Consider the following 26,277-nt stretch of genomic DNA (forward strand, 5'->3'; position numbering starts at 1 on the left):
AGACAATGACGAGGAGCTGAATGTATTGCCAATAAACCAATCAGAAGCATCAAAGTATTGAGACTTTTCTATTGATTAAGCTGTTGCAAAATGCATATTTGAAAAGTGGACTAATCTGAATCATAGAATTATCTAGGTTGGAAAAGACATTGAGAGATTATTAGTGGCTTTTTGAGCCATTTTAAGCTAATAAGAAGTTCATTGTTTTTCTGTGAATGGTTTACTGTTAGCATTGAGGTAGATTGGCAGTGATGTCTCACTGAAAACTATTGTTAGTTGCTGATTAGGAGTACTCAGTATTCCTTAAAGGAGAGAAAAAAAGTACAGATGTATATATGATCTAAAATAAATACCAGCTGGCGATCATTCAAAATTTCCCTCATAAAAAGCTGTAAGCAACGGATATTTACAGGAAAAAAAATAAATCAGTTTTAATTTGTTCCTACTGGACTAAGTTTTGATTCTCAAAAGTAAGCAATAAGAATGCCCCCAGAAATGAAACATACAGCTTGCATCACTCAGAGACCCAGTTTCCTAAAAGAGAAAGTAGAGTAGTAAAAAGCAAACAGAAAAAAAGACACTGGTATAAGAGAACTCATCAATAAATACAGTAAATGCTATTTTTAAATATAATTATTTATTCTTGGAAAAAAGTGTCATTTTTTTCATCAGCATACTGCAAGCATCCTGCAAGCAGGAAAGTGGCTGACAATTTCCAAAATAAACATCCCTAGTGTAATCATATGCATGACCTTAGGAACAATTTGTTCTTATCTAGGGAAGGCATTAACCATTGAAAAAATATTAATAATATTTCTCTTTCCTCTTACAGCTAAAAAATGCAAACCTTTATTTCTTCCTCTGTTTTTTGTTTTGTTTTGTTTTGATGCTCTGTTTCTCTGTTTTGTTTTCTTGCTGTAAAATAAGTCCTGTTTACTGAAATACCGTATGATAAATCAGTCTTGATCTTGATGGTTCATTTGAACTATTTTCTAAGGCCATCTCTGTAAGTATAAACAGTGACTTGGCTATTAAGCACATAGGTGTCAAACTGAGATGTTTACAGCCAACCTGACAGATATGTAGGGCAATTGAGATCATACGACTGGGTGGAACCCTTTCCTGTTCTTACAATATAGCGATCACATACAGTTGTGATGAAGGACTCAGGCTTTTTGTAGTTTTTTATTCCCTGTACTTACTTCTTTCTCATTCTTTAACTATTTTGGTAATATTTTAAATCACTTGATATGTTAAGGTCTGTTGAACTATTTAGGAATTCATTCCTGCAAGGCATGTGAGTGTTTTGTTTCTAAACAAATGAAAAAGCTGAGATCCATATGGTGATTTGCCCAAAACAATACAAAGCTGAACAGTGGTTCCTACCCTAAGTAAACTGAATTTTAATATCTTAAAGACTCTCTATATTTGATTTAGGTTGGAGGTAGGATCAGTGGTTTTCACCAACTCAGGCTGTCAGAACTGACAATAGTTCTTATGTTTCAGAGCAGGGTATTGTAATAGAACTATTTGGGCACATAGGTTATTTTCTTTTTGAGACTGGTTTGTTTACATATCTTCGAAGCACTTCAGTAGTTTGCCTATATTAGAGGTGAGAAACATCTTCCTCCTATTTGCCTATGTACTGTTTTAAGAAAAAATTGAATAATTTACAATAAAAGATGTCAGAAAAATAAAAATATGCATTTGTGGGTGCAACTATAGCTATGGTAATTACTTGTCATCTTCTTCAGCCATCAGGTTTGGGCGAATGCCACAAGCGGAGAAGGAGAAGCTCTTGGCAGAGATTTCCAGCGACATCGACCAGTTAAATCCTGAATCTGCTGATCTGCGAGCGCTTGCCAAGCATTTGTATGACTCATACATAAAGTCCTTCCCTCTGACCAAAGCCAAGGCAAGGGCGATCTTGACAGGAAAGACGACAGACAAATCAGTTAGTTCCCTCTGTTTTCTTTTTTTTTTTCTTTTGAGTAAATGATTTACCACATTGACAACACATCTTTAAAAAAAGAAAAAAATGCTTTGCTGTTGGCAGTTGCATGTTTCAAGCTGTGTCTAAAACACAGGAAATGTTTTTAGATAGGATAAGTAAACATCATTTGAAAAAACTCCAAGTTCACCTAATAAAATACTTGAAACTGGTACAAGAATTTGAAGGTCATCTTAACCTTTTTGTATTCTCTGATCCATTCTTCCCGTTTTTCTTCTCCTTTACCAGAGGTTATCTTCCACAATATCTGTTTTAAGTGGCTATCTAGCTGTCAGCAGTTGGTGGCTATGCTATTCAAGCATCCATATTGTAGCATGTTATCATAGAATATTATCACTGCTGGCAATATTCTTTCTCGTAAGTGTCAAATGATTCACAATGCGAATAGCATCAGAGGCTTTAACTATGATGTTTATTCTTATGATGCTCTGATGACTTCCTGCATTTAACTAGATTATCATGGATCAGTATTCTATGCTGGTACAAGTTGAATTTTAGGAGAATGCACAAGAAAATCTTTGACATAGAGATAATTTATGGGTTCCTTTGCAAACTTCACTCTCAGTACTTAAGAGCCTTCTGTGTCAGTGGGAAGAAGGATGAATAAGATCTGATGATTGTGGTAGATTTTTTTTTTCAATTTTATCACTGTTGTTGTAACTAAAGATCAAAATAACATTCCCCAAACTAGTAACTCTTAGTTTGATGTATTTTCTAAAGCAATACGCAGAAATTTTATTGCCAGGGTTTCAACAGACTGTACTTAATTTTCTTCATAAATTTTAAAGGTACGAAAAAGTATTTCATTTTGTCCTAAGGACTTTTGAAATCATAATTTGAATGTAGTCTCTAGTTTGGTTGCAGCCAAAAAAAAAAAAAAAATCCACTTTTAGATGTGACTGACATTTTCAGTTTGAGTAGCTGATTGTTATGGAGTGTATGAAGTTTGAACTACTGTCATTGATTTATTCTGCAGAAAGCTGATATACTGAGTCTACTTGACGGTCATTGCTTTTTCAGAGTCTTTCCACTAGTTCCCTCTCTTTATCAGAAACATAGATTACTGGGAAAGAATTAACATAGCAGTTTAATTTACTTTATTTGCATTCTCTATAACTATGTTTTTGGAATGGGAAACATACTGCAAGCAGTGCACATGATTGTACATCTTGTTTACTGTCCTTCATCCTAAAAATGTCACCAAAGGGCCTGCTTTTTTCCAAACTGTACACTTGTACTACTCCTTGTTCATCATAAGCTTCATACTGTGCTGTAGTGATTATATGGTGTGATTGGCAGAGGAATAAAGGAGGGAAGAAAGATCAGCCACAGATGGGCATTCATCAGGCACAAAAAATCCCTCTGCTAAGTGGGTATCATGGCAAAAAGAAAAGCCAACAGTGTTTAAGCAGAAAGCATGGAGATATCCCCCAGAAGATTCTGACTATCTATTTTTAATAAATTATAGGAGAAATCATATTGTATGGAAGTTGCATGGATATTTTTTTTATTATTCAGAAGCAGAATCGCTGTACTAAGAGATTCTGTTTCTTACTATATTTGATTCTCTGAATTTGGAAACAAAGAAAATAACCTGGTTGCTTTCTTCCTTGTCCCACAATTACTACTACATGTATTAACAGTGGATAAGAATATTTTCCAAATTTTTAGAGTAGGGTAGCCAGTAACAAACAATTCATAGTATTGGCATTCAAATTATTAGATTTCAAGGTTAACGCTAGCTGTTAAGTGAAATTTCTTTTATCTGTCTTAAAATTAGACTATTAGACTGCTTCAGTTGAAAATGGTCAGATATGCTATGTCAATGGGTCAAAATTAAAATTGTGGTGTTAGTAATTCATCCTCTTTGGGATATACAGTGCTTGCTCATTTGACAAAAGTTTATAGTAATAAGGTACATCTCAATCTTTATTAATTTACTTTTTTAGCAATGTTGAACTCTTGAGTTCCATCTTCTGATGTCAGTAGGGTGGTAGTATGAAGCATTCATTCTGAATTTCATGTACATGCTCGGAATAGATTAGTTTTTCCTGTACTTAATACTGCCACTTAGGATTTTCTAGAAAGAATAGGAAGGAATGCCCTACCAGTATTAATATATGCATTTTTAAGTCTTCCCTCTGTCTTATTATTCCATTGTTTCACATATATGCATATGTATGCATGTATGTATACACTTGTATATAGAATATTCTTTCTGCTACCAGAACAGCTCTGCAACTTGAAAAATACCTTATTCTGCTGACTTTTCTCAATGCTGTGTGTTTATTTTCTGAGTTTCGCACCAAAATCCTAGTACAGGTGGGGAAAAAAACACTGTATTTGACTGAAGTTCATGGTCTGGAAGTATGGTTGCTTGTTGTTACTATGAAAGTGACCAGTTTCATTGGTCATGTAAGGAGCAGAAAATTGAGTTAACCAGTTTGGAAAGTGAAATCCTGTTGTGTGGATATTGTTATTGTAGTTCACACATAGACCCTTTGTTTTCCAAGCAGCTTTATCAGTTAAAGACAAAACTATGACATGTGTCACCCCTCCCTTTCTTCCTGGAGAAAGTGTGTTGCAGTTCTGTGTTCAAATGACTGACCACTTTCACAGTCTCCATCTGCAGAACTGTGGGAGTAGTGAACTCTAGCTGCTGGTGGGTAGTAATAAGCATCTTTGGGCAGTATCATCTACAGCCACCACACTCAAAAGAGAGTAGCTATTTGCAGTTATAAAAATTACATAACAGTTTAGCCCTGAATAGACTTGAAAACTGGTTTAATGAATTCGAAACAGAATCAGCTAATGGAAGCTCCTACAATTCTGAGAGGATACTGCTGACTGTGTATGGAATGGCGTGGGTTATTTTTATTTTCTTCTGCAGCTTGAAGTGAATATAGAAAAGAATGAGTGCCCATGTGAATAAGGCATTAAAATCAGTGATGATTAAGGATCTTAAATTAAAAAACAAGTTTCTAGTCCAGTTTTGTAATTCCTTGTATTTTAATTAATCAAGCATGTTAACAAAGCTATTAATATCAGATGTTTGTTCAGTGCAACATTGAACCATTTAGTCATTTGTCCTCTAAGGAAAGATTCATCGGGTAAATTCAAGAAATCCTCAATTAACCACTTATTTAAAATCAGAAGATGCCTCTGTATATTCGGGAACAGACTTTTTCCAGATCCTAGCAAAAGTTTTCTTAGCGTTGCTTTTTCTAATCTGTTTTCAAAATTGTTTTTTCCAATTGAATTTATTTCTCAGTCAGACTCATTCTTGTGCTCTGAATTGTGCTGTTGCAGTTTGTATCGTGTTATTTGTGTTTTCTTCCCTCACTGAGAATTATTTTTAAGCTTAGATACATCCTAACCTTGTGATTTTTAAAGTAGTTGACAGCAAAGGGTTATATTTATCAGATGATTAATGCCATTAATTCTATATTGCTTCAAGTTTTATCTTTCTATAACTGTAAAAGAGCATAGCAGCATATGAAGTAATTAAAATGTGAACATACAGTGTCTCTCCACAAAAATAAACTGTATCATCAGAAGTGCAGACATTTTGCTGTATACTTACTAGTTACGTTTGATATAAACCAGTAAAATTCAGGTAAGAGGAGTAACACTTTCATTTTGTGTGAGTATTTGGAGCTTTGAATTATAGTCTCACAGAACTTCTGTAAAATGGGAGAGAAAAAAACAGAGAGGACAAAAAATTGTGAATATTGTAACTGTTCCTACCTCCCACCCTCCCAAATTAAGAAAAGTGTCACCCAAAGTCCTATTTTTAGCATGTTCATTCACAGAACATGAGAAAAGAAGAATTACTTACTTTTTCTGTAAGTCATCTTAACATTATGAGGACTTGATATGATTTAATAGGATTATAAAAATTTAACCCAAAAGTGACTACCCTTGATGCACTGCCCAGGCATTTCTAAGTGTTTTCTGCTGAGTTGTACCTCGGTATGTTACTCCAGTTTCTGAGGAGTCAAACGTTCATAGAAAAGACGTGAAAGTAACTTGTGTTCTCCTTTCATTTTTAGCCATTTGTTATTTATGACATGAACTCTTTAAGGATGGGAGAAGATCAGATCAAGTGTAAGCATGCATCACCACTGCAGGAACAGAACAAAGAAGTAGCAATTCGCATTTTCCAGCGATGTCAGTTTCGCTCTGTGGAGGCAGTGCAGGAGATTACAGAATTTGCGAAGAACATTCCAGGTTTTGTGAATCTTGACCTGAATGATCAGGTAACTCTCCTGAAATATGGTGTCCATGAGATCATATATACTCTCCTGGCTTCTCTCATGAATAAAGATGGAGTTCTTATATCTGATGGACAAGGATTCATGACACGGGAGTTTCTGAAGAGTCTGAGAAAACCTTTTTGTGACTTTATGGAGCCCAAGTTTGAGTTTGCTGTGAAGTTCAATGCACTGGAATTAGATGACAGTGACCTGGCAATATTTATAGCTGTCATTATACTAAGTGGAGGTAAGAGCTGTCTTTTATTTATGATACTATGGCATAGAATTGACACTTTTAATTCCTGTCCAAACAGGCAAGTGCTCAGCAGTAAGAGATGGGAGTTTATTTACAGGTAGTTTTTGAGTAGCTTTCAGCTCTCTTGGTATTGTTTGCTACTTTTTCAGTTTCATGCAGAAACTGAAAATGTAAATGACCTTATATTAGTGGTGGAGCTGGAAATGTCTGCTGAATCAGTAGGTCCTGTAATTAAATAAATCATGGCTATCTTTTGGAAAAAAAAGAATGGGTGGAATTTCACTGGCAAAATCTTCTGACAATTTAACTTCTGCATGAGGATTTTTCAAACCTGCAGCTAAGTGTGGCTTACTACTTGAACACAAATAACTTTGACTCCATAAAATTTTCAAACTATATGTGGCTTACAAGATGGGTTTCTATTGGTTTTGGGTTTTTAATTCACACCAGGTTTTGTCCACCAGTAGGCTTATTAGTAAAGTGTTCTGCAAATGCCTCAGAAAAACAGGCATTTGTGTCTGCTCTCTTCGTTTTTCCAAAGCTGCTCTGTTTGTGTTGGTGTTATACTTTGAGCAAACATGAATCTGAGAGCCCAGGTATCGTGCTACATTCATTCTAACTCTTAATTATAAAGACAGTGGATTTTCAGCTTGTATTGGAGACAGTCTACTGAAGATTTTAACTATTACATATTTCAAATTAACACCCCAAATATAGTTCACTTAGAATCCTTTCTACCAACAATTTGTTATATCAGATATACATTTCAGATCAGATTGTGGTTCTTTTGCTTTGGCCAATACTATCAACTTAGTGATGTTGCACAAAGAAAATATAACCAACTGATCTGTGTGTATTTTGGCTTAGATCGCTGGTGCAGATATCAATAAGAGGAATGTGCTGAATGTTCTGAATTCAGATCCTCCACAGAGCAATGCAGAGTATTCTATTATTGAATTATGTTTAAGCAATCAAACACAACAACCACATGCTATTGTTCTAAAATCAAACATTCTGTTGATACAGCATTGCTTGTTCTGCGTAGCTGCTTATACATTTAAATTCACATAAAATTTCTTCTGCTGTTTTGTTTCATTCAGTAAAAACGTGGTATTGTAATATGGCTTATTAGACAACTAAAGCCATTTCAAATAAGTACAGTTCCCAGAAGATGTTTTCTTGAGCAAACCTTTGAACACAGTGATCCCTGATGACTCTGAATTAATTCAGTACAGAAAAATATGTATATTTTTGGTTGAATTTGATGGAGGAGGAGAAATTACCCTAGCCTATTAGGGCACAGCCCAAAGTGTGCCAGTATTTTGCATTTTCTAATACAGTGAAATTTAACAGATGAAAAACAGGCCTCTCAAAATGCACTCCTGATTGCAAAAAGGGAACTTGCAATCTGTGAAACTAGTTCTGCTACACTTCAGTGATGTTTGGTTTGTATTAGAGGAAACAGGTATGATGTAACTAATAATACGTTTTAGATCTCAGGAGAACAATGACCCACAGAAAAACAATAATTGAGTGCTCTGAACCAGATTTCTCAACAAGACTTCGTTATTTTAAGACTAATTTGAAAACAGAGATCCATAAAGAACTACCTGAATTTTACTATTTAGTGCTTAAATCCGTTCCCTAAATGTGAATTTGTCCTCTTTAGAAAAATACATTGATTTTATAAAAGATTTCTCACTATCTTTGCTCAGAACTTTTCCGTCTAAAAAAGGATTATCATTATTTATGCAAACTGAGATAATATTTTAAAAATGATTAACATTTGCCAACAATTAGAGAATGGCTTTATTGTGTAGCGTAGAATTAGATACTACATATATTGAAGTGTATGTATTCTGTGATATAGAACAGGAAACCTATTTCTCGGATGTCTTAGATGCTCTTGATTCTGTAAGAATTTCTGTAAGAACTTTCTGATTATCAACCAGAATCATTTCATTGAGGATAGGATTTCAAAACCAGTACATAGTACCTCAAAGACTTCAGTAGCTCCAGGAGTACCGTGAAGTTGCAGTTACTTCACAAAATCCAGTGTATTATCATATAAAGATATCCTAAAAAAATTTTGAGATGAAAAATGAACTTAGCTGAATCCTCTCAGTGAATTTGTTGTAATAAACGAATGCTAGTGCTGCTGTCTACCTGAGTGCTATCTCCTATGCAGCTCTAAAGAGAAGAGGGAAGAGAAAGATAATTCCAGCTGGAAAATCACACATAAAAAGGTTTGCCATGGATCTTATAAAGCTGTTCAACCTTTTGATATCAAAATAGTTGACTTTGCATTATATGTGACAGTAACAAGAAACTGACAAATTAGCTGTAATAGCAACAAATTGAAAGTACTCCCACAATCATTTTATTGTTTCTGAGGTGCTCAGTGAAGCCACACTTTCTCAGTGATTCCAGACATTACTGTGAGCTCATTAAGAACAATTTTCAGCTTTATAATAATGTCTGCATATTTTGCTTTAAAATATTGCTGTACATGCCAAGCAAATTCTAGTATTTTGAATTTAATGAAACAGAGATACTCTGAGCAGTAGGATATTACCTTGTTTGTATGAAAGAGATACTTTATACCATTAACAACAATTCTAAAATTCCATTTCAGTGTTCTTTTACTTACAGTAACATTGAAACATATACTTAGGTAAAGAGTGAAGTCTCCTTTTTTCAAGGTGACGTTCTTCTTCCCCATTGCGTAACTCTGTGCCAGTGAGGCATTTCCTCAGTGAGTACTGAGTGCCTTGGTGAACACGTTCAAGCCTCTTAAAAAATACTGTGTATTAGAGAGCTCAAAATGAAGTATAGCATAATAAGAAGGTTTAAGAAGAAGTTGATATCTGTTTGGTAATAGTCCAAGCTTTCTTGGATTTAATCCATGTTTATAAACAGAGAAAACTCAGTCAAAGCAGTTGTTGTCAAATAAAGAAAAAGCTCAAAAGGTAATTTCATAGCATGTTTATGTATTATGGATGGGCCTAAACTCCTGTAAGTTATTATATGCAGTGTTTAGGATATAGTGGTGGTGGAGAGTTGTGGTAGGACACACCTGTAAGGAAACAGACGCTGTTAGTCAACACACAGGCTAATATTTGTAATCAGAAAGGTTGCTACGTTCACTTTTATTGGTCTCTGAGCTTTTTTCTTTACATACTTGAGCTGTGAATAACAGCTGCTTGTTTAATCACTGTATTCAATAATTTTCTTACAAGCTGAGGTAAAAAAAGAGATTGAAGACTTTTCACAGAGTAGTACCCAGAAATAGTCCATACTTGACTCCTACCCAGATCCTGCTTTAGCAAACCTGTTAGAATAAAAAACTGCTTCCTAATCAAACCAAGAACTGCAGATAGTCACTGTGGGCTTTGAACCAAAATTCTGCTGACTCCAATACATGTGACAGTCTTAGAAGAAAAATATATTCTGCTGAATCATATGTGCCTCAGCAAAAGCAGTAGTGAAGTTATTCAGTGAGATATCTTTGACTGCTTTATCATGTTAACTTTTTAGAATGTATATTTAAGTGCAAAATACACTTTGTCAGAGATAGTAAAATATGAAGGTACGGACAAAAGCATGCAGATTGCATTTTCCTATGTGAGGAGTAGAAAAAGTTGCTGTTAACGTTAGGAACACGAAAGAAGCATGTATAAGAAAAGAAAATCTTTTTCCCTGAGATATCATAGGACACAAGTTTACACACAGTCATACTGCTGAAACAAAACTAGGGGAATATTAGTCTTCCACAGCCACGATGAACATTTTCTTGGTTTTAAACAGTTTCCTGATGAATTTTCAAATGAAACATCAAGATGACAATGAATTATAACCTAAGAAAAAACTGGATAAAGAAAAGTAAAAATAAGAAATGAGATGTGGTACTCTGAATGGATTAAAGACAGGTAGCAAGTAGCAGTGAAAAAACCTTAGACTTTAATAAATAATCTTCTTTATCAGATAGGCTGAAAAGTAGTTTCCAGGTTGCTATCCTCTCTCTCTTCAATCATATCAAGTCCTCGTCCTTTGGCATTCATTAACCTAATTTCATTGTATCATAAGAATGTCCTGCTACAACCCATTTGCTTTTGTCTTCCACATCCCTCATCGGTTCACTTTGCAGTCTTCTCTGTGAGCTTTCAAACAGCATATTAGATTCTGTCTTGGCCTCTTCAAAGGCCTCCACCACCCTGTCTCATCGAGTTTCTTCCCATTTCTGTTTCTGTCTACTCCAATCTAATTGTTTTTCAGGGCTCGCTGTTAATCATTTCCTTTGTATTTTCTTCCACAAGCCACATTTACCTGTAGTTTCCTACATTTGTGTTTTCTCTCCTGCACAAAATACATTTTTCTTATTGTAACCCAGTGATTCTGAAGCATATACAAGTAAAAGCATCTGAACAACTTGAAGTATTTGATAACATCTTGAAATAAAGCCTTTTGCCTCTTGGTTCCTTTTTTTTTTTTTCCCTCCACATTTATATATGCATCTTGGAACAGAAACAGCATTTTCCTCTGTAAGAAATTTGTACTGAGAAAGTATGGCAAACTGTCAACACCCAAAAATAATGTCTGTATCCTGAAGTTCTCATTCATGAAAAAAAATCCCTCTTGTCTTCAATGGAAATTTTCCTTCCTACTGAATCGGCCTATTTAAAAATAACTTCTTACAATCTCCTAAGCTTTTGTCGTAGTCGTCTTTTCTGACCATGGTTCAGTTCAGTCACTGCAAAACCATTGGTCTGTTTTTTTCAAAAGAACTTACAGAAGTTAGGTTCTTAAATCTCACCAAACTCCAGTTTACCAGGCATACATTTTTCAGTTCCAGTCTCAGCACTGATCTCCTGTGTTTCCCTTCTGGACTCTGAGATTTGCTCTAGGGAGCATGATGTTTGAACTGAATTTCACTTCTGAAATACTTGCACTCTAAAAATTCCCACTACAAAAGAAGCAGGGAGCAAACAGATTAATCTCAGAGGAAATTGAGGCCACAGTCTTTGTGCTTCTTGATTTTTCTATCACTGAATGCTGAGTCATACTCAGCCAGTTCAGAGTTGATCTGCAACACGTAAGTAAAATTTAAAGCTATTGCAACTCAAAGCTAACAGCTTTGAAGGATTCCAAGCTTGGAATTTTCTGAAAGATATGAAGAAAGCAACTAGGGGTTTTTTTGCAGCACATGCCATCTAAAAATAACTATCTGTAATTTATAAAAAATTCTCTTAAGAATTTTTTTTTAATGCCTTATTAATTTCATTTATCAGTATTGTCAGAAAAGAACTGTTTGTCTGGAGATGGTTTCCTACTTGCTGTTTTTTCCAACAAAAATGCTTTTATGATTCTGTGGTTCTGTATTTACTTACAAGTTTTCTGAACTGTATTTTAAGGTGTTATCAGTTGAATGGTATAAATAAGTGATCCTTGGAAGACAAAAACAGCTTATTAGCATGAAGTTCCAAAGGGAAAGATTCCAGTCAGTTAAAACAGAAGACTATTGCATCATAAAGCCACAGTCAAATAAATATCAAACTTGCTATTATTTCCTACTTCTGAAATACTATTCCCAAACCTCACTTCTTTGAGAGTTAGCTGCCTGTTCCTAATCAGTGCAGTATTCATGGCTTGTGTATATTCATTTGTGTCCATGCCAGCTCTGCCTTTCAGTTTACACTGCATTTTTTTTTCTCATTTAAGTAAGATCCCAAATTATTTACAAAGATGTTTTTCCCCAGCCTTTTTTCTAGTATACAACAGAACTGCAGTTAGACAGTAGAATTGGATGCACAGAAAGATTACTAAGATTATATTTTGAAAATCTCAAATGTAGATCAAACACTTGCCCATTCTGAAAGGGAAATAATTCCTTTGGAAAAGTAACTCAAGGCTAGCTACAGCCATTACTTGCTATTGATAAATCTGAAATAAATTCCATAGCTATACAGAAAATGTTTTTGAAATTATTGACATTTTTTTTTCATAGAGTATTCTGATAATTGGGATCCTTACACAGTAGATGTGAGCATTACCATATGTGAGGATTTAATTATGTTAAGCAACTTAATTTGCTTTTATGGCTGTAGAATCAACTACTTTATTATTCCAAGTTAGGAAAAAGAAAAAAAAAAAAAAGGATTATGTTAAATAATGGCAACCACTTAAAGATAGTTGGAGGGAGGCAGACAGAAGTAACAAAACAACTGTCATTATGCAAGATAATAATGATGACCAGTGAGGAAAGGTTTACTTCTTTTTAAATAATAAGATATACCAAAGATAATCCTGGAGTCTTGCAGCCATTGCAGTGCATGTAGCTGATTTTTGTTGTAAACATTCATACCAGATTCCTCCTTATGGAGGATAAGTCTCTGTTGGCAGGAGCCCAGAAAAGGTATTTTCTCTGCAAACCACATCTATCAGTTCTTACTACTATAAGCATATGTGGCTAAGCTGATGCTAAAAGCTATCATGAGATTTCCTAACAGCAACTGGAACTCAGATGTGGCGAAGCACTGAGCCTGAATTTTTTAGGTGTCTCAGATTAGTGACTGCATCAGTCCAGTTCTGTACTCTGTCATGAAAAATGTCTCTCTCAGAAGCTGAATTTATTCCTTCTTTCTTTTGATAGTTTAGCATGCATCTTCACAGGAAATATTTTTAATGGTAGCAACTGCATGCAAATTCACCTGAGTATATGTTGATTTTCCAAAACTGGATTACTTCATACAGGCTTTTTATCCTCCAATTCATTGTTCGTTTCCATAGACATTCCAAGATTACAGTGAAAAATGCATTGCAGTACTGTATAAACCTATCCTATATGCTTGAACTGTTTTTAAGACTAATTCTAAAACTTCTTGTAGCAGATTCTAGTAAAATCTTACAAATAAGTACATTAAGAGTTTGTCAAACAGTTGTCAGTAAGTGCCATATGTAAATGCTTGAATAGACATAGACTAAGAAATTAATATATTAGATTGTTGTTTCCATTTTCTTCATAAAAATAAAACTCCCCCTCCCTCCTTTTTTTCCTAGATCGCCCAGGTTTGTTAAATGTGAAGCCCATTGAAGATATACAAGATAATCTGTTGCAAGCTTTGGAGCTCCAGCTAAAGCTGAATCATCCAGAGTCATCACAGCTGTTTGCAAAATTGCTTCAGAAAATGACGGACCTCAGACAAATTGTAACGGAACACGTGCAGCTGTTGCAAATAATAAAGAAAACGGAAACAGATATGAGTCTTCATCCACTCCTACAAGAAATCTATAAAGACTTATATTAATGGCGATAGTAGTTCTTATCCTCTGACATAATGTATGTTCTTCAGATTGCACTATTTCTTTGAGAGAAAACTTTGCATACTTAAGAAATTACTGTGAAACAGCATTTAAAGAAGAGAGAGCTTAGTATAGTAGATCTATTTTATGCATATTGTTTATAAAGACACATTTACAATTTACTTTTAATATTAAAAATATCTATATCATGAAATTGTTGGCAGTATTTTCAGAATTAATTTTTTTAACTATCTTATTTCCTAAAATTGCTTGTCCAGTATGATTGATGCTTGCTTCACTGAGGTTGGTTAAGCATGCAGTTAAATTTTCAACTTAAAAATAAAAATCTTTCTCCTTAAACATTTCTAGGGAAACATTTTAAGTATTATGTTTGATTCTGTGCTCCCAAGGCAGCGGCAAAATAACAATGAAGTTGAATCATGGATTAGCACAACTTCACACAAGGACTCAAAAGGTAAAAGTTAGACATGTCAGGTCTAGTAGTTGTTCCTACCATAATAAATTTTCAAACTGATAGAGTTCTGTAATGAGGACTTTGTATACGTATGAATTAGGCCCATCATTTATGGGCACTCAAAAACTTGACTCCATTTCAAGCATTAATTGAGGAATATACACTGCTCATCACTTTCTTAGAGATTCTTAGGAAGCAGCCTTTTCACTTGCTCTGCTCATACAGTTCCAAGACTGGAGAAGCAGTCTGCATGGAGATGCAGTGCAGCTGCCTCTCTGCCATTATCTGCAATGCACATGCCACACCAGCTAGTGCTAATGCAGCCTTCAGCTACTCTGGGAAGTCTGTTGCTGGAATGGGTTCACATCATACCAAAGTTATTTGATGAACTCTCATTGAAAAATATACTCAGTCAAAATGCTGTGGAAAATTGGAATAGGATGACACCTCTTAAATAAAAGCAAGATTTGAATTCATTCTTGAAAACATAAACCTGTAATGGAAACCCTAGTATATTAATTTGACTTGAGATGTCATTATTTATCACTGGGAATGAGAATGCTTTTGAGAGGTTCGATGCTTTAAGGCTGCTAATTTTATTTTATACATTGCTCTATAGTGTCAAACAAGATTTCCACAGGGAGCAAAGTATAGGAGAATGCGTAAATTTTTTAGAAGTAAATTTAGTTACACTATCTTCTTTTGGTATTCTCAGTCCAATTGTGAGATTCCCTTAGATTCACATGTATTGTGGCCACATTTACTGTTTGTGAATGTGTTTCAGAAACTAAAGCAAGTATGATCCACAGTGATGTGCTCAAGAATGGAATTTTGGAAAGAAAAAAGAAAGCCACTAATTGTAACACATACTATTGAAGCAAGGAGTGGTCCTTAATTGAATACGTGGCAAGAAGTGTGCCTTAAACTTAGACACATTTACTGATGATATGTAAGCAGACCAAAAGGGAGTAGAATTGGGAATAGGTGATCAGGCTCAATTTTCAGTGAGTCTAAATCCGCCTTCCTACCAATGTGGCCCTTGGAAATCTTAGTTGGTACAAAAAGAGGCTGTCAGAATTAAATATTAAAATAAATCCTTAAGCTTATGCCTTACATACCTGAAAATATTTCCTACTACTTATTTCAGACAAACTCTGGGCCTATGGTCAGTAGTGAGCATTATGCCTACCAGGAAGTGATTGGAGAATTGGATCATTCAGCCTCAAGGTTTAAAATCCACAGATGAGATTTCAGTGAGATGAAGTCAGTGTGAGGCTAAACAGCTTTGATCTTCACTAAGTTTCAGGTAACTTAGGAAAATTGCCCTACAACAAATGGCGTGTTGTTTGTTAATGCTCAAATTGCATGTTTTCCTGCACTTTAGATTTAGGTACGTTGTGTGAACTGAGCATTAGATTCTGACAGGGATTACATGCACGGTATTTTGTGGCTGTTACCATTCAAAAGAAGTTTTTCTCACGAATTTGTTTTCCACTGGGCACTGGCCATTTGAAGTTTTGCCATCTATCACTTAGTGGAGAACCTCTGTTTAATCGCAGAGTTCATCCCCTCCTGTAGGAGGACATATCAAAGACTAACTGGTACCAAGATAGACCACAGTTCCAACACCAAATTCCTATAATAGTAACACACTGTCAAAAATATTAATCTGAGACTGCATTTCCCATACAATCCAATTTCACATTGGTATCACTAGAAATAAGATACCAGAATTAGTTTTAAATAAAGAGGAATGCTGAGGCATATTCTTACATAAGTTATTATTAAACGTTATTTGAAAAGGACAGTGGAAAAGGTGCTTTGAAAATGAAATTAAATTAGTGACTTTGTTACAGTAAGAATTTCTGTGTAACTAAGAAGCACATTAACTCAGAGACCATCGTTCTACTTCATTCCAAGTGGTAGTACTTCTAGAAGTATCAGTTTAGCAGTTGCACTGCTTGAGGATTTCAGCCTAACGCAGACATATGCAATTCATATATTTTGAGAGTGGTAATGTAATGGCAGTCATAATGCTCTAAGGATAGAAGAGAAGACAGATTTGCAGGAACAGGTGTTGTCCTTTATAATTATGGGGGGACTGAATGCCCAAATAGCCTATACTTTTAATTCAACTGTATAAGCTGCTTTAATAAAATATATCGTTCTCCCTACATCCTGGCTTCTCTTACATTTTGATAATTTTTCATCATGTTTTCCTCAAGCCATGGAAAATGTTAATTTTTATGTGAATTACTAATCACAGAAATGTTCTAATTCTAAACGGTTACATCATGGTTAGGAAGTTTTGCCTAAAATACTTTTCTACAAGAATAGGTCTTAAGGGAAAAATGTTCATTTAATGGACAATTGCTGTGTACTAATTTAGAACAAATGACTGTTATGAGGATATGAAAACATTTTCTCAAAAAACAGTGTTTTCTCTTGTGAATTATGTTCAGAATTTTGATCTAATTGTAAATACTTCTTGTTTCTATGGGATTTTATTTATTAAAAAACAAACAAAAAAAAACCTTGCTAATGGGAGTTTAAAAGTAGGTTGTAATATTTTCACACTCTGGAGTTTTGGTTGGTATGTGCCATGCCATAAATGAACAATTTGGTTTTTGATCTTCAGTGCTACTATCAACATTTAGCAACTCAAAAATAGAAACAGTCAGCTGGTAAATGCCTTACTTTGAAGAACTTCACTTTGCTTACGTTTTACTGTTCTTCTTTAGTCATCTAATCAATATATTGTAACATCTTAGAGATGATGTGCCAGGTGAGATACTGGCACACTTCCACAGGTTTTAAACCTTCTGAGATGTTGTTCTGCCTTGCATTTTTACACTGATCTGCTATTGCAGTAGAGAAAAAGCTCAAGGCAAATCATATGCAGAGAAAGTCATTGAGTATACCTGCATGTACCCAGCAACTGTCTTCCTGTGTCCCTCACTGTGCCAAACATGAACTAGTCAATGAAGTGTTTCTTGCAGAAGCAAGAAGTTCTTCATCTAATAGGAAATAGAAACTTCTTCAGACAGTGTTCGCTGGTGACCATTTCTCTAGAAAATATTTATATGAATGTCTTAAAATGAAAATTTAACTGAGACAAATACATTTCCAGCAAGACCATTATTATAGCAAAGGCAGTTGAGACCATTTTAATCATTGCCTCCATAACATCAGTGAAAAATCATGGAATCGTAGACTATCCTAAGTTGGAAGGGATCCACAAGGATCACCAAGTCCAACTCCCAGCTCCACCAAGCGCCACGCAAAATCCAAACCTTATATCTGAGAGTGGTGTCCAAATGCTCCTTGAACTCCAGCAGCTTGGAGCTGTGCTCATTGCCCCAAGGAACCTGTTCCATGCTCAGGAACAGGCCCTTTGGTGCAGAACCTTTTCCTAACACCCTCCTGACTGTCTCCTGACACAGCCCTGTTATTTTCCCTCAGGTCCTGTCACTGTCACCAGAGAGCAGAGCTCAGCACTGTCGCTTTACTCCCTGTGAGGAGCTGTAGGCTACCATGACACCTCCCCTCAGTCTTCTCTAGGAGTAACCTCAGCCACTCCACATGCATCTTGCCCTCCAGACCCTTCACCATTTTCACAGCCCTTCTTTGGACAATCTCCAACAGTTTTATGTCCTTCTTATACTATGGTGCCCAAGCCTGAGCACTGTGCTTGAGGTGAGGCTGTGCCAGCACAGAGCAGTGTGCTCTGAAGGTACTGGGGCAGTACCTTCTATTTCCCAGCTGGCAGTACTGGGCCTCATGGACTCCGGGGCACAGTGCTGGCTAGATTCAACTTGCCATCAACCAAAACCCCTCAGATCCCTTTCCGTGGGACTGCTCTCCGGCCTCTCATCCCAGTCTGTACATAGCCAAGGTTGCCCTGTGCCAGGTGCAGAATCTTGTATTTGGTCTTGTTAAACTTCATGCAATTGGTGATTGTCCAGCCCTAAAATTTGTTGAGATCTCAGCCTTTCAGTATTGCATAAAAGGAGGCAGTGAGTTGTGCATTTGTAACACAGTCTTTTCCTATGGTAGGTAGCCCCTCAGTAGTCTAAAATACTGAAGCCCAGAAAATGAACTTCCTGGTAACTGTTGTCATGACTTGCGTTACAAAACTTCAGAAGTTTTGATAGGCCTGCCCTGCCCTTTCACTTTAACGTACACACTCTTATTCTCAGTTCACCATTGGTACAGTTAAGCCTTTGAGGGATCAGGATTCAATATTTGATTTGCAATTGTAAACTCTGTCCTGGAGTACATTTTAATGGGACTTTTTCCTTTTCAATTACATATAATATCTCTCACTTAAATGAAGGTAACACCAACATTGTAAACAAAGCAAGACAAAGCTGCAGCTTGAGATTTATAGAAGGAAGAAAATATAAATGATGGCCAAAAAAAAGCAACAGCCTCCTGAATCAGCAGCTCCGTCATACACCTGTCAAGCATTCAGCTTCATTTTCAAGCATGGGAAGAAATTACGTGCCTGGTCTTAAATCCCATTACAACTTCCTTGTCATTGGTGTTTAAAAATCAGCTACATAAGTGTGTCTCCAACTACATAAATACAGCAATATCCTTTCATCAGCACTGACTAGCTCAGAATGAGTTGATAATTGTAGCAAAAACAATTTCTGAGTTTCTGATTATTCATTTTCATAGATCAGATGTAGATACGAAGTTAGACTGGAGAAGCAGCACATGATAGGTATTGCTCGCTAGCTTTCAGAAAAAAACCAGTTGCCAATGAATGACCCAAGAAGAACAGAAAGTCATGGTTAGGGAAAGATTTCAAGACTTCACTTGCAATATTATTATATTGTCATATATGTGTGTATGCACATAAGCAAGGACATAACATGCATGCATAGTACAGCGTCTAACCAGCAACCATTAATTACTAGTAATTAGTAACCCAGTGGTGGAAGAATTACAGACAGAAAAAAATTGCTACTTCTTACATTTTTGCTTGTACACTCCGAGTTGCCTCAAAATATATACCAACCATTTTCCAGTATAAAAATAATATTTAGATGTAAATATTTTTACTTCTGCTCAATCTTTCTTTACTATCTGACTCTCTTTTTCACCAGTCCTCTTCTGTCACACACTTTCAAAGCCATATAAATTCAGATGCATTTCTGCTCAGCATGGGAGCTCTTGTTTGCTATGTATTTGCTCAGATCTCAGTGTAGAGCTGGAAACAGGTATCAGCAACAGCAGCTCAGGATATGGATGGAGACAGTGTCATTTCACTGGGTCTGCTCATTCATCAGACCTGGCAAATTTGGTCAAACAGGCAAACAGTCTTTTTCAAAGACTATACAGTGGATCTCTGTTGATGGAACCCTACTATCTGGACATTATTGTTTTGTATAAAAGCTGCACGCTTATGAAGATACCAACACATGCAGTATGTAATCTTCGAAAAGGACCTGAATCATACTTGTTTGTATGCAGGGCACCTAAAGTTCCTAAATGAGGTAGAGAGTCCTGCTACACTTGGCCTTTTAGAGACCAGCACCGTTTCAAGTTGCTTGCACACCAAGACAAGGAAAGCAAAGGAAGGAAGCAGTAGGGAGATTTTATGCTGTCCTATTCCAGATCCACAGATGAGAAACAACGTTCAGATCTGTACCCAGTCCAATTGCTTAGGCTGGCTCTTACAGATATCTACATTCACACTTTGCAGCAGCCAATTGCATTGTGAGACTTCGTACTAGCAAGAAGTTAAACAAAGACAGCAAATAGAGTATCTACTTTGATAGGCTCCCAAAATATGAATAGTTACTTCATTTCACGCTCTTTCACGACACAGGTTTTTGTTGTGTCAAATCCTGTGCTAGGTTGATGCAAGAAGATAGTCTCTGCCCTGAAACTCATACAGATCATACAGCAGGAATTCTCTGGGCCCTATCATTCAAGCCTCACTCAAAGCAGTAACTTTAGATCTTCAGGTTGAATTGACTGGGACTTCTTTTAAATATGAGACTGATTTACTTCAAATAGATTTTTGCAAATGGCTAAAATCGGTTTTCAACTCTGGAAAGGGACAAGTTTCTAATAATGATATTGCTAACTGAATATCACTTTCAACTATGTTTTAGAAAAAGGCATGCATGGTAAGCAGAAAAGCCTTAGCTGCAAATGAATATAGCCCTTTTAGATGGTTTAAGGACTTTCTTTTTAATTATTAAGCTTCCTTATTGTGCTGGAAACATCCAGCATTTTCATAACAGCATTGGCCAAGAGGAATATCCATTGCTCATTATATTATATGCTCTTACCCAACAAGGTTTTTTTAGTTCAGTAGAAACAGCAAGGGAAAACTGTACTCTCTAGAGGCAGGGGAGGGAAGGAGAAATACGCAGTACCATTGGTTCTCACACTGGGAAGAGCTGGCAGTGCAGGAGAAGATCTTGTCCTGCTTGCTGCAATGATGATTAAAGCATTCTGTTGTGTCAGCATATCCTCAGTTTGTTAGTGCTAACTCTCAGCTGGCCATATCCTGCCAGATTTGCAAGCAAAGCCTGCCAAGCCATCTCAACAAAAATGTAGCTTTAAATATTATAAATGATGCTGCATTTTACTGTGGAAATGTTTCCTGAAAAGGCTGTTCCAAAACATCCTTTATTGTTGGGGGAGGGGAGCAAAAGGGGCCTGGGAGAGGGAGGAGGGAGGAAAAAGAGCTACTTTTAATAGATTTTTTTTTTCTTTTGAGGCCAGAGATTCATTTCACATCATTCTGCAAGACCAAATGGATATTTTTTTTCCCAGTGACTATAAAACATTACAGTAATAATTTTGTATGTAAGTTTTGGCAACTAAGCTTGGGGTGGGAGGAAGGACATAGGGCATCTTATTTTATAAGGGATTGCAGTGAGGGATTTTGCAACTGATCAGTTAGTAAAAACGTTTTGGTGGACATCTGCTTACTGGCAAGGGAGATCTCTCTTCTTCCCATTATATTAAATAAAAAAATTACTGCGGAGTGAAGGAGGTTGCTCTCATAGCAAGGGCAGGGTTTGGATTCTAGACCAAAAAAAAAGGAAAAAGATTTTGGCCTGCGTTTGATAACAAAATTGTGGTATGGACTGTTCAGTGGATCTCAACAAATTGGCTATTCTTAGGAGAATTTGGTTCCCATGTTTCTTTTTTTTTTTTTTTTTTAGGTGTATGACCTGGAGCTAAATTTGTGGGAGCTAACCTACACTTAATGTTCCAAACATTTGTGCTGACAGTCACAGAAATTCAGAACTATTGAAATTCAAAATTCCAAATTTTGACCCATCTGCACAGCAATGTTCTTTTAGTGAGAAAATTGTCTCACAAAATTCCTCACTGTTCATCCTTGAAATAGAATAAAAGTGTGAAGCATAGTCTAGTTAGGTGTGTCTGAATCCACGTTATTCTTACTGTTTCTTAGCTGAACTTTAATCAAAAGATGCAACAGGTACCCAGCTGAACATTTCTCCACATCTTTTGTATTTCCTTTCTCTTTAAACTTCACATTTTTACCGCATTTTCACCAGATTAATTCTAGACTGACAGTCAATCAAACCTACAGGAGCTGTGTTCTTACAGGCAAGATGTCACGTTATACAAACTTCTCTGCATACATCTCTTTAATTCCAGACTCGGACTCTTTGCATATCCACACTGAGGTACAAATATTAAGTATTTGTAGTGTATGATTTTCTGTAATAAAATGGTAACAAGAATAATAAAGCCAGCTTCCAAGGAGAGCTGGATTTTCAAGGTGCTTTTCCTTTGCAGGATTAATTTATGGAACAAGATTTCCCGAATGTTATTTTTAAGCCTACACTTGCAGCCCAATGGTAAAAGATACTGCAAGTGACTATTAGAAATGGTTTTAAAGTTATTAAATTTAAACACATTAAATGGTTATTAAATGAATCTCTTCTTGATTGTGCAGCTGCTACTGAGAAAAATGCAAATTTGAGAGGATGATGGAGAATTTAGTTACAGGGAGTTCTCTACTTTCATTGCAGTATGAACTCTATGGAGAGTGATAACTGCAATTATCATTGCAAAGGTCCAGAGTCTGCTTGCAATTATAATTCAAAGCTGGTATAATGTTGTTAAAGGCAGTGGCATTATACCAGAATGAAATCACACTGGATGAAATCATACTCAAATATGAATTCTGAAAACAATACAGAGGTGCAAAGGTGGTATGTAGCAGTTATTTGGATAGTCTAGGTTGGCACCCAGCAGTAAAAATCCTATACTCATGAAGTGAATGCTTTCTGATGTGAGCTATTTTTTGATCCCCATAAACACAACCTTTACTTTCCTCTCTGTGGAAGATTGCAAGGCACTTACTTGCAAGGTGTCATGTAAGTGCAGTGTATTTCTACCTTCTACTACCACAATAAATTGTTATTACTGGAGATTATACAACTTAATACATATATTACGGGGGAGGAGAAAACAGGATTTAAAGTATCCACTTACAATGTTTATTGGTGATCTTTCACAGATGTTCTGTCTTCACTGCATTTCGGTTTGTACATAGTAAAACAGTATACATTAACTAATAGGAAGCCTGAAACATAAGTAACCAAGTTACATAGAGTTTGGTCCAAAACCTACCAAATCCAGGGCAAAATCTCCAAAACTCTGATCAAGCCTAGAATGTGATAGTTGTTCTTGTTTAGAGAAAAATCATACATATGAAAAATCATGTTATATATGACGTAAGTGCTTACATTTTGGATTCTGGCAGTTCTCAATCAGACAGGAACTGAAGTTTAGTAGAATGGATGTGGGTTGTTCTGTTCCAATTGGTCTGAATGCTTAAGAACTGGGCACGTTCAGTTCACTAGTTTCCTCATCTCCCATCCCATTTTGCATTTTCATCCAGATCAGCCCTCCCAAGTGTTGGATGCTTGCAAAGGAGAAGAAACAAGGCAAAGGAACTCCGGGTATAAAACATGCTTAAGTATTCCTGTCTCTACTCAGTTCTACTTTGTTTCTGTTCACAGAAGTGCTTCTGCTAGTGCACAGTCCCAGTGAAATCACCTTCAAATCAGAAACACTTGTAGAATTGGTCTCCAGAGAATTAAATACAATAATGAGTTTCAGTTCCTTGACATTACCACTCACTCTTCAGTAATTAATGAAGAAATAATGTGCCAGTGTGCCAGAGTAGGTTTACAGAACAAACCTCAACTCAATTTCTAGCAGAAGCATTCTTTCATATCCATGTTCCTTTTTGTTATTGTGTACAATGCCTTCCAAACTGAACAGCCACTCCTTGTAGACAGTAAGATCACTCACGAGTGGTACTCCCCACTATGCTGTTAAGTGTGAGGAGTTTGGGTACTGTCTGGGTGTGGTTAGTACTCACAATAAACAGGATTCCATCCCAAATGGAACACTGGGGATACCTGTCCCAAAAATGGGAGAGGACACTTGCTAAGAAGAGTAAATGTAAAGCTTTTCGAAGAAGAAATTAGACATTAAAAATAGTGAAAATAGACTGTCAGTATTGTTACTGCTAATTTAGAAGCACAAATTGAGACTCTTGCCAGCACTGCCAACTCTAGGTTAGGCTGCCCAGCTGATTTGCAGTGACTGAGACATTTCCTTCTAAGAGAAGAATCCTCTAATTTCCACTTGCGGGAATATGAGAATTCAGTTCTAGGTGTTACTCAGACAAGGGAGAGGTGATCTTGTACAATGGAGAGGGTCTATTGGTTTTTCATAGTTTGTACCTTTTCATATAGAAGTAACTGCACAAGGCGCTGACTCTCAATACAGACTAGAGGACAGCTTTGTGGCTGCTGTTGCTGCACCCCAGATTCTTCCCATTGTCCCCAGTTCCTGTTGCCTGCATCCGGCCTGTGCCCTTGCTGGGCGTGAGTGTCTGTCTTGCTCAGAGTTATGATAGTTTGGTTAGCAGCCAAGGGTCTGAGGATACAAATTATAATAGCATTTCCTTCCCCAGAAACCATTGTGCCAGGGGATGAGAGCTATGCAGACCCAGCTGTTCCTGCCTTCTGCAGCTATCCTGAGGTCAATGGCAGCCTTAAGGCATCTCAGGAAGGAGCATCTTGCCAATTCCATAAGGCAGCAAACCTTGTCTCCAACAGCTCCAATTGTAAGAAAACTGAGTGAGAGCTTACAGGCAGTTTTCCTGCTGAGCATGGATGTATGATCAAGATTAAAAAAAAAATGATCACAGTGGGGCAGAAAACAAAGGTGGATTTCTGCAAAAGAAAATATAAATGTAATCCACAAAATGAGCTTCTAGTCTGTACTGGGACAAATATGAAACTGTTTAAAACTTCCATGACTGTATCAGGAAATATTTCCCTATGTGGAAGCTTGTTTGGCATGTGTGAAAACCCTGGTTCAGGCTTATTTTTCTTGAGCTGCAATATTGGAATCTGCTTTTCCTCAGCTCTGGCAGGTATCTTAACCATTGCAGCATTTCTCTTCCAGTTGTTTTCTGACAGACCCCTACTTCTTAGCACAAATATATCACTGAAAGTTACAGTACTCATCTGGAGGGCAGTGCAGGGTCCTGAAACTTTTGTTCCTTGCACTACTGGTGGGCATTTTAGCTCACTGGCCAATCCTTGTCAGCTGTTTGATCTTTCTCCCTCTTTACTCTGTATTTTGTCAGATGAATAATATAAGGTCTGGTATTCAGAGGTGCTGAGCAACTTGATTCTAAATACTTGTATATAGATTTAATAACCTAACTTCAGGCAGTGGTTTTGAAATACTTGTGCAATTCATACTGTGAGATAGTGTAGGGACCACACCGTGTCCAGGAGACACAACAAACATTCTCCTTTATGTTATAAACAAGCCTTAAATAAGTACTGGATGGAGCTATTACCCAATCTGTTTTGTTGTTGTTTAATTTAAAAACAACAACAACAACAACAACAAACATTCCAAAGTACCCTACAGAGTTCTGGAAAAACATCTTGTGAACAATTTTTTTCTTTTCAGTAAAATGACAATAACAAAATGAACGAGTCCCATGCTACAGATCAGACAACGTTTCTTAACAGGGTTTTAAAGCTTGTTGTTACACAAATGCAATTCCTATTGCCAAGAGTAAGCTAATATATTCTTGGCATGCTTGGTAAGTCTTAAATCACAGACGGTGGCTCCATTCTGCTTGGTGTCCAGAACACAAAATTTCACTTTGATAGCTGCATGGTAAAGAACTTCTTATTTGAAATAAACCTTATTCCACAATAGTCACACATTAGGAATAGACCTCCTCGAGCACAATAGGTATTTTGCATGTGTTAGTGCTGCAGGTCATAAGAATGTTGACATATGATTATATCTTCTGATTTTCTTAGAAATTACCCCACCTGCATTTTAATGCTGTTGCTATAATTTGAACTGAATAATTGCACAATGGATTAAGAATCCACTTTGTTTTATTGGGCATTTTTATATGTCTTTCAAATGTGGTTTTAAACAAAAAAATTCTCAAAGTCCAAGTTACACCTTTACCAAAGAAAACATGTCGCTGTACTCAGACTATTCTCAGCTATTCTGTTCTACAACAGTATGCTTGATCCAGCTAATACAGAACATTTTTATTGAAGTGGGTTTTTTGCAGACAGCTGAAAATGCCTTGTAGCAATCAGTGTCCAGCTAGATTTGTTTCACTGATTGGAGGAAGCCGATGCTTTGAGGTTGTAGGTAAGTGATTAGCCTGAGATCATCTAGACAACCAGCTGCATACTAAGCTTCATTATCAGTTCCCCCTGTCACAGCATCTTCAGCAGTATTCCTCAGAAGTTTTCTTTTTCAGAGGAAAAATCCACTGGCCAACCTCTAAATCATTATTAGATTTTAATTTATGAAGAAGAAAGCTAAGTAGGACAATGACTTTAAAATTTCACTTCCCTAATTGTGCGTCTGCTTGAAAGTGAACCACTCTTTTTTTTTTTCCTAGTGG

The 26,277-nt window shown here is 36.4% G+C and overlaps 1 protein-coding gene across 3 annotated transcripts in view; it reads left to right on the forward strand.

Annotated features, from left to right (window-relative positions):
- PPARG (peroxisome proliferator-activated receptor gamma) overlaps positions 1–16,830 on the forward strand; it is a 54,554-nt gene extending 37,724 nt beyond the window's left edge. For 2 of the 3 annotated variants that reach the window (NM_001001460.2, NM_001397666.1), the window contains exons 5-7: positions 1,755–1,954; positions 6,064–6,514; positions 13,580–16,830. In NM_001001460.2, the coding sequence (NP_001001460.1) occupies positions 1,755–1,954; positions 6,064–6,514; positions 13,580–13,827 (899 nt within the window). In that variant the 3' untranslated portion in view covers positions 13,828–16,830. The remainder of the gene's footprint in view (positions 1–1,754; positions 1,955–6,063; positions 6,515–13,579) is intronic. The other variant, XM_040646063.2, reaches the window with a different exon arrangement.
- Positions 16,831–26,277: the final 9,447 nt, after the last annotated feature.

This window comes from Gallus gallus, chromosome 12 (assembly GCF_016699485.2).
Source record: "Gallus gallus isolate bGalGal1 chromosome 12, bGalGal1.mat.broiler.GRCg7b, whole genome shotgun sequence".
Lineage (NCBI taxonomy): Eukaryota > Metazoa > Chordata > Aves > Galliformes > Phasianidae > Gallus > Gallus gallus.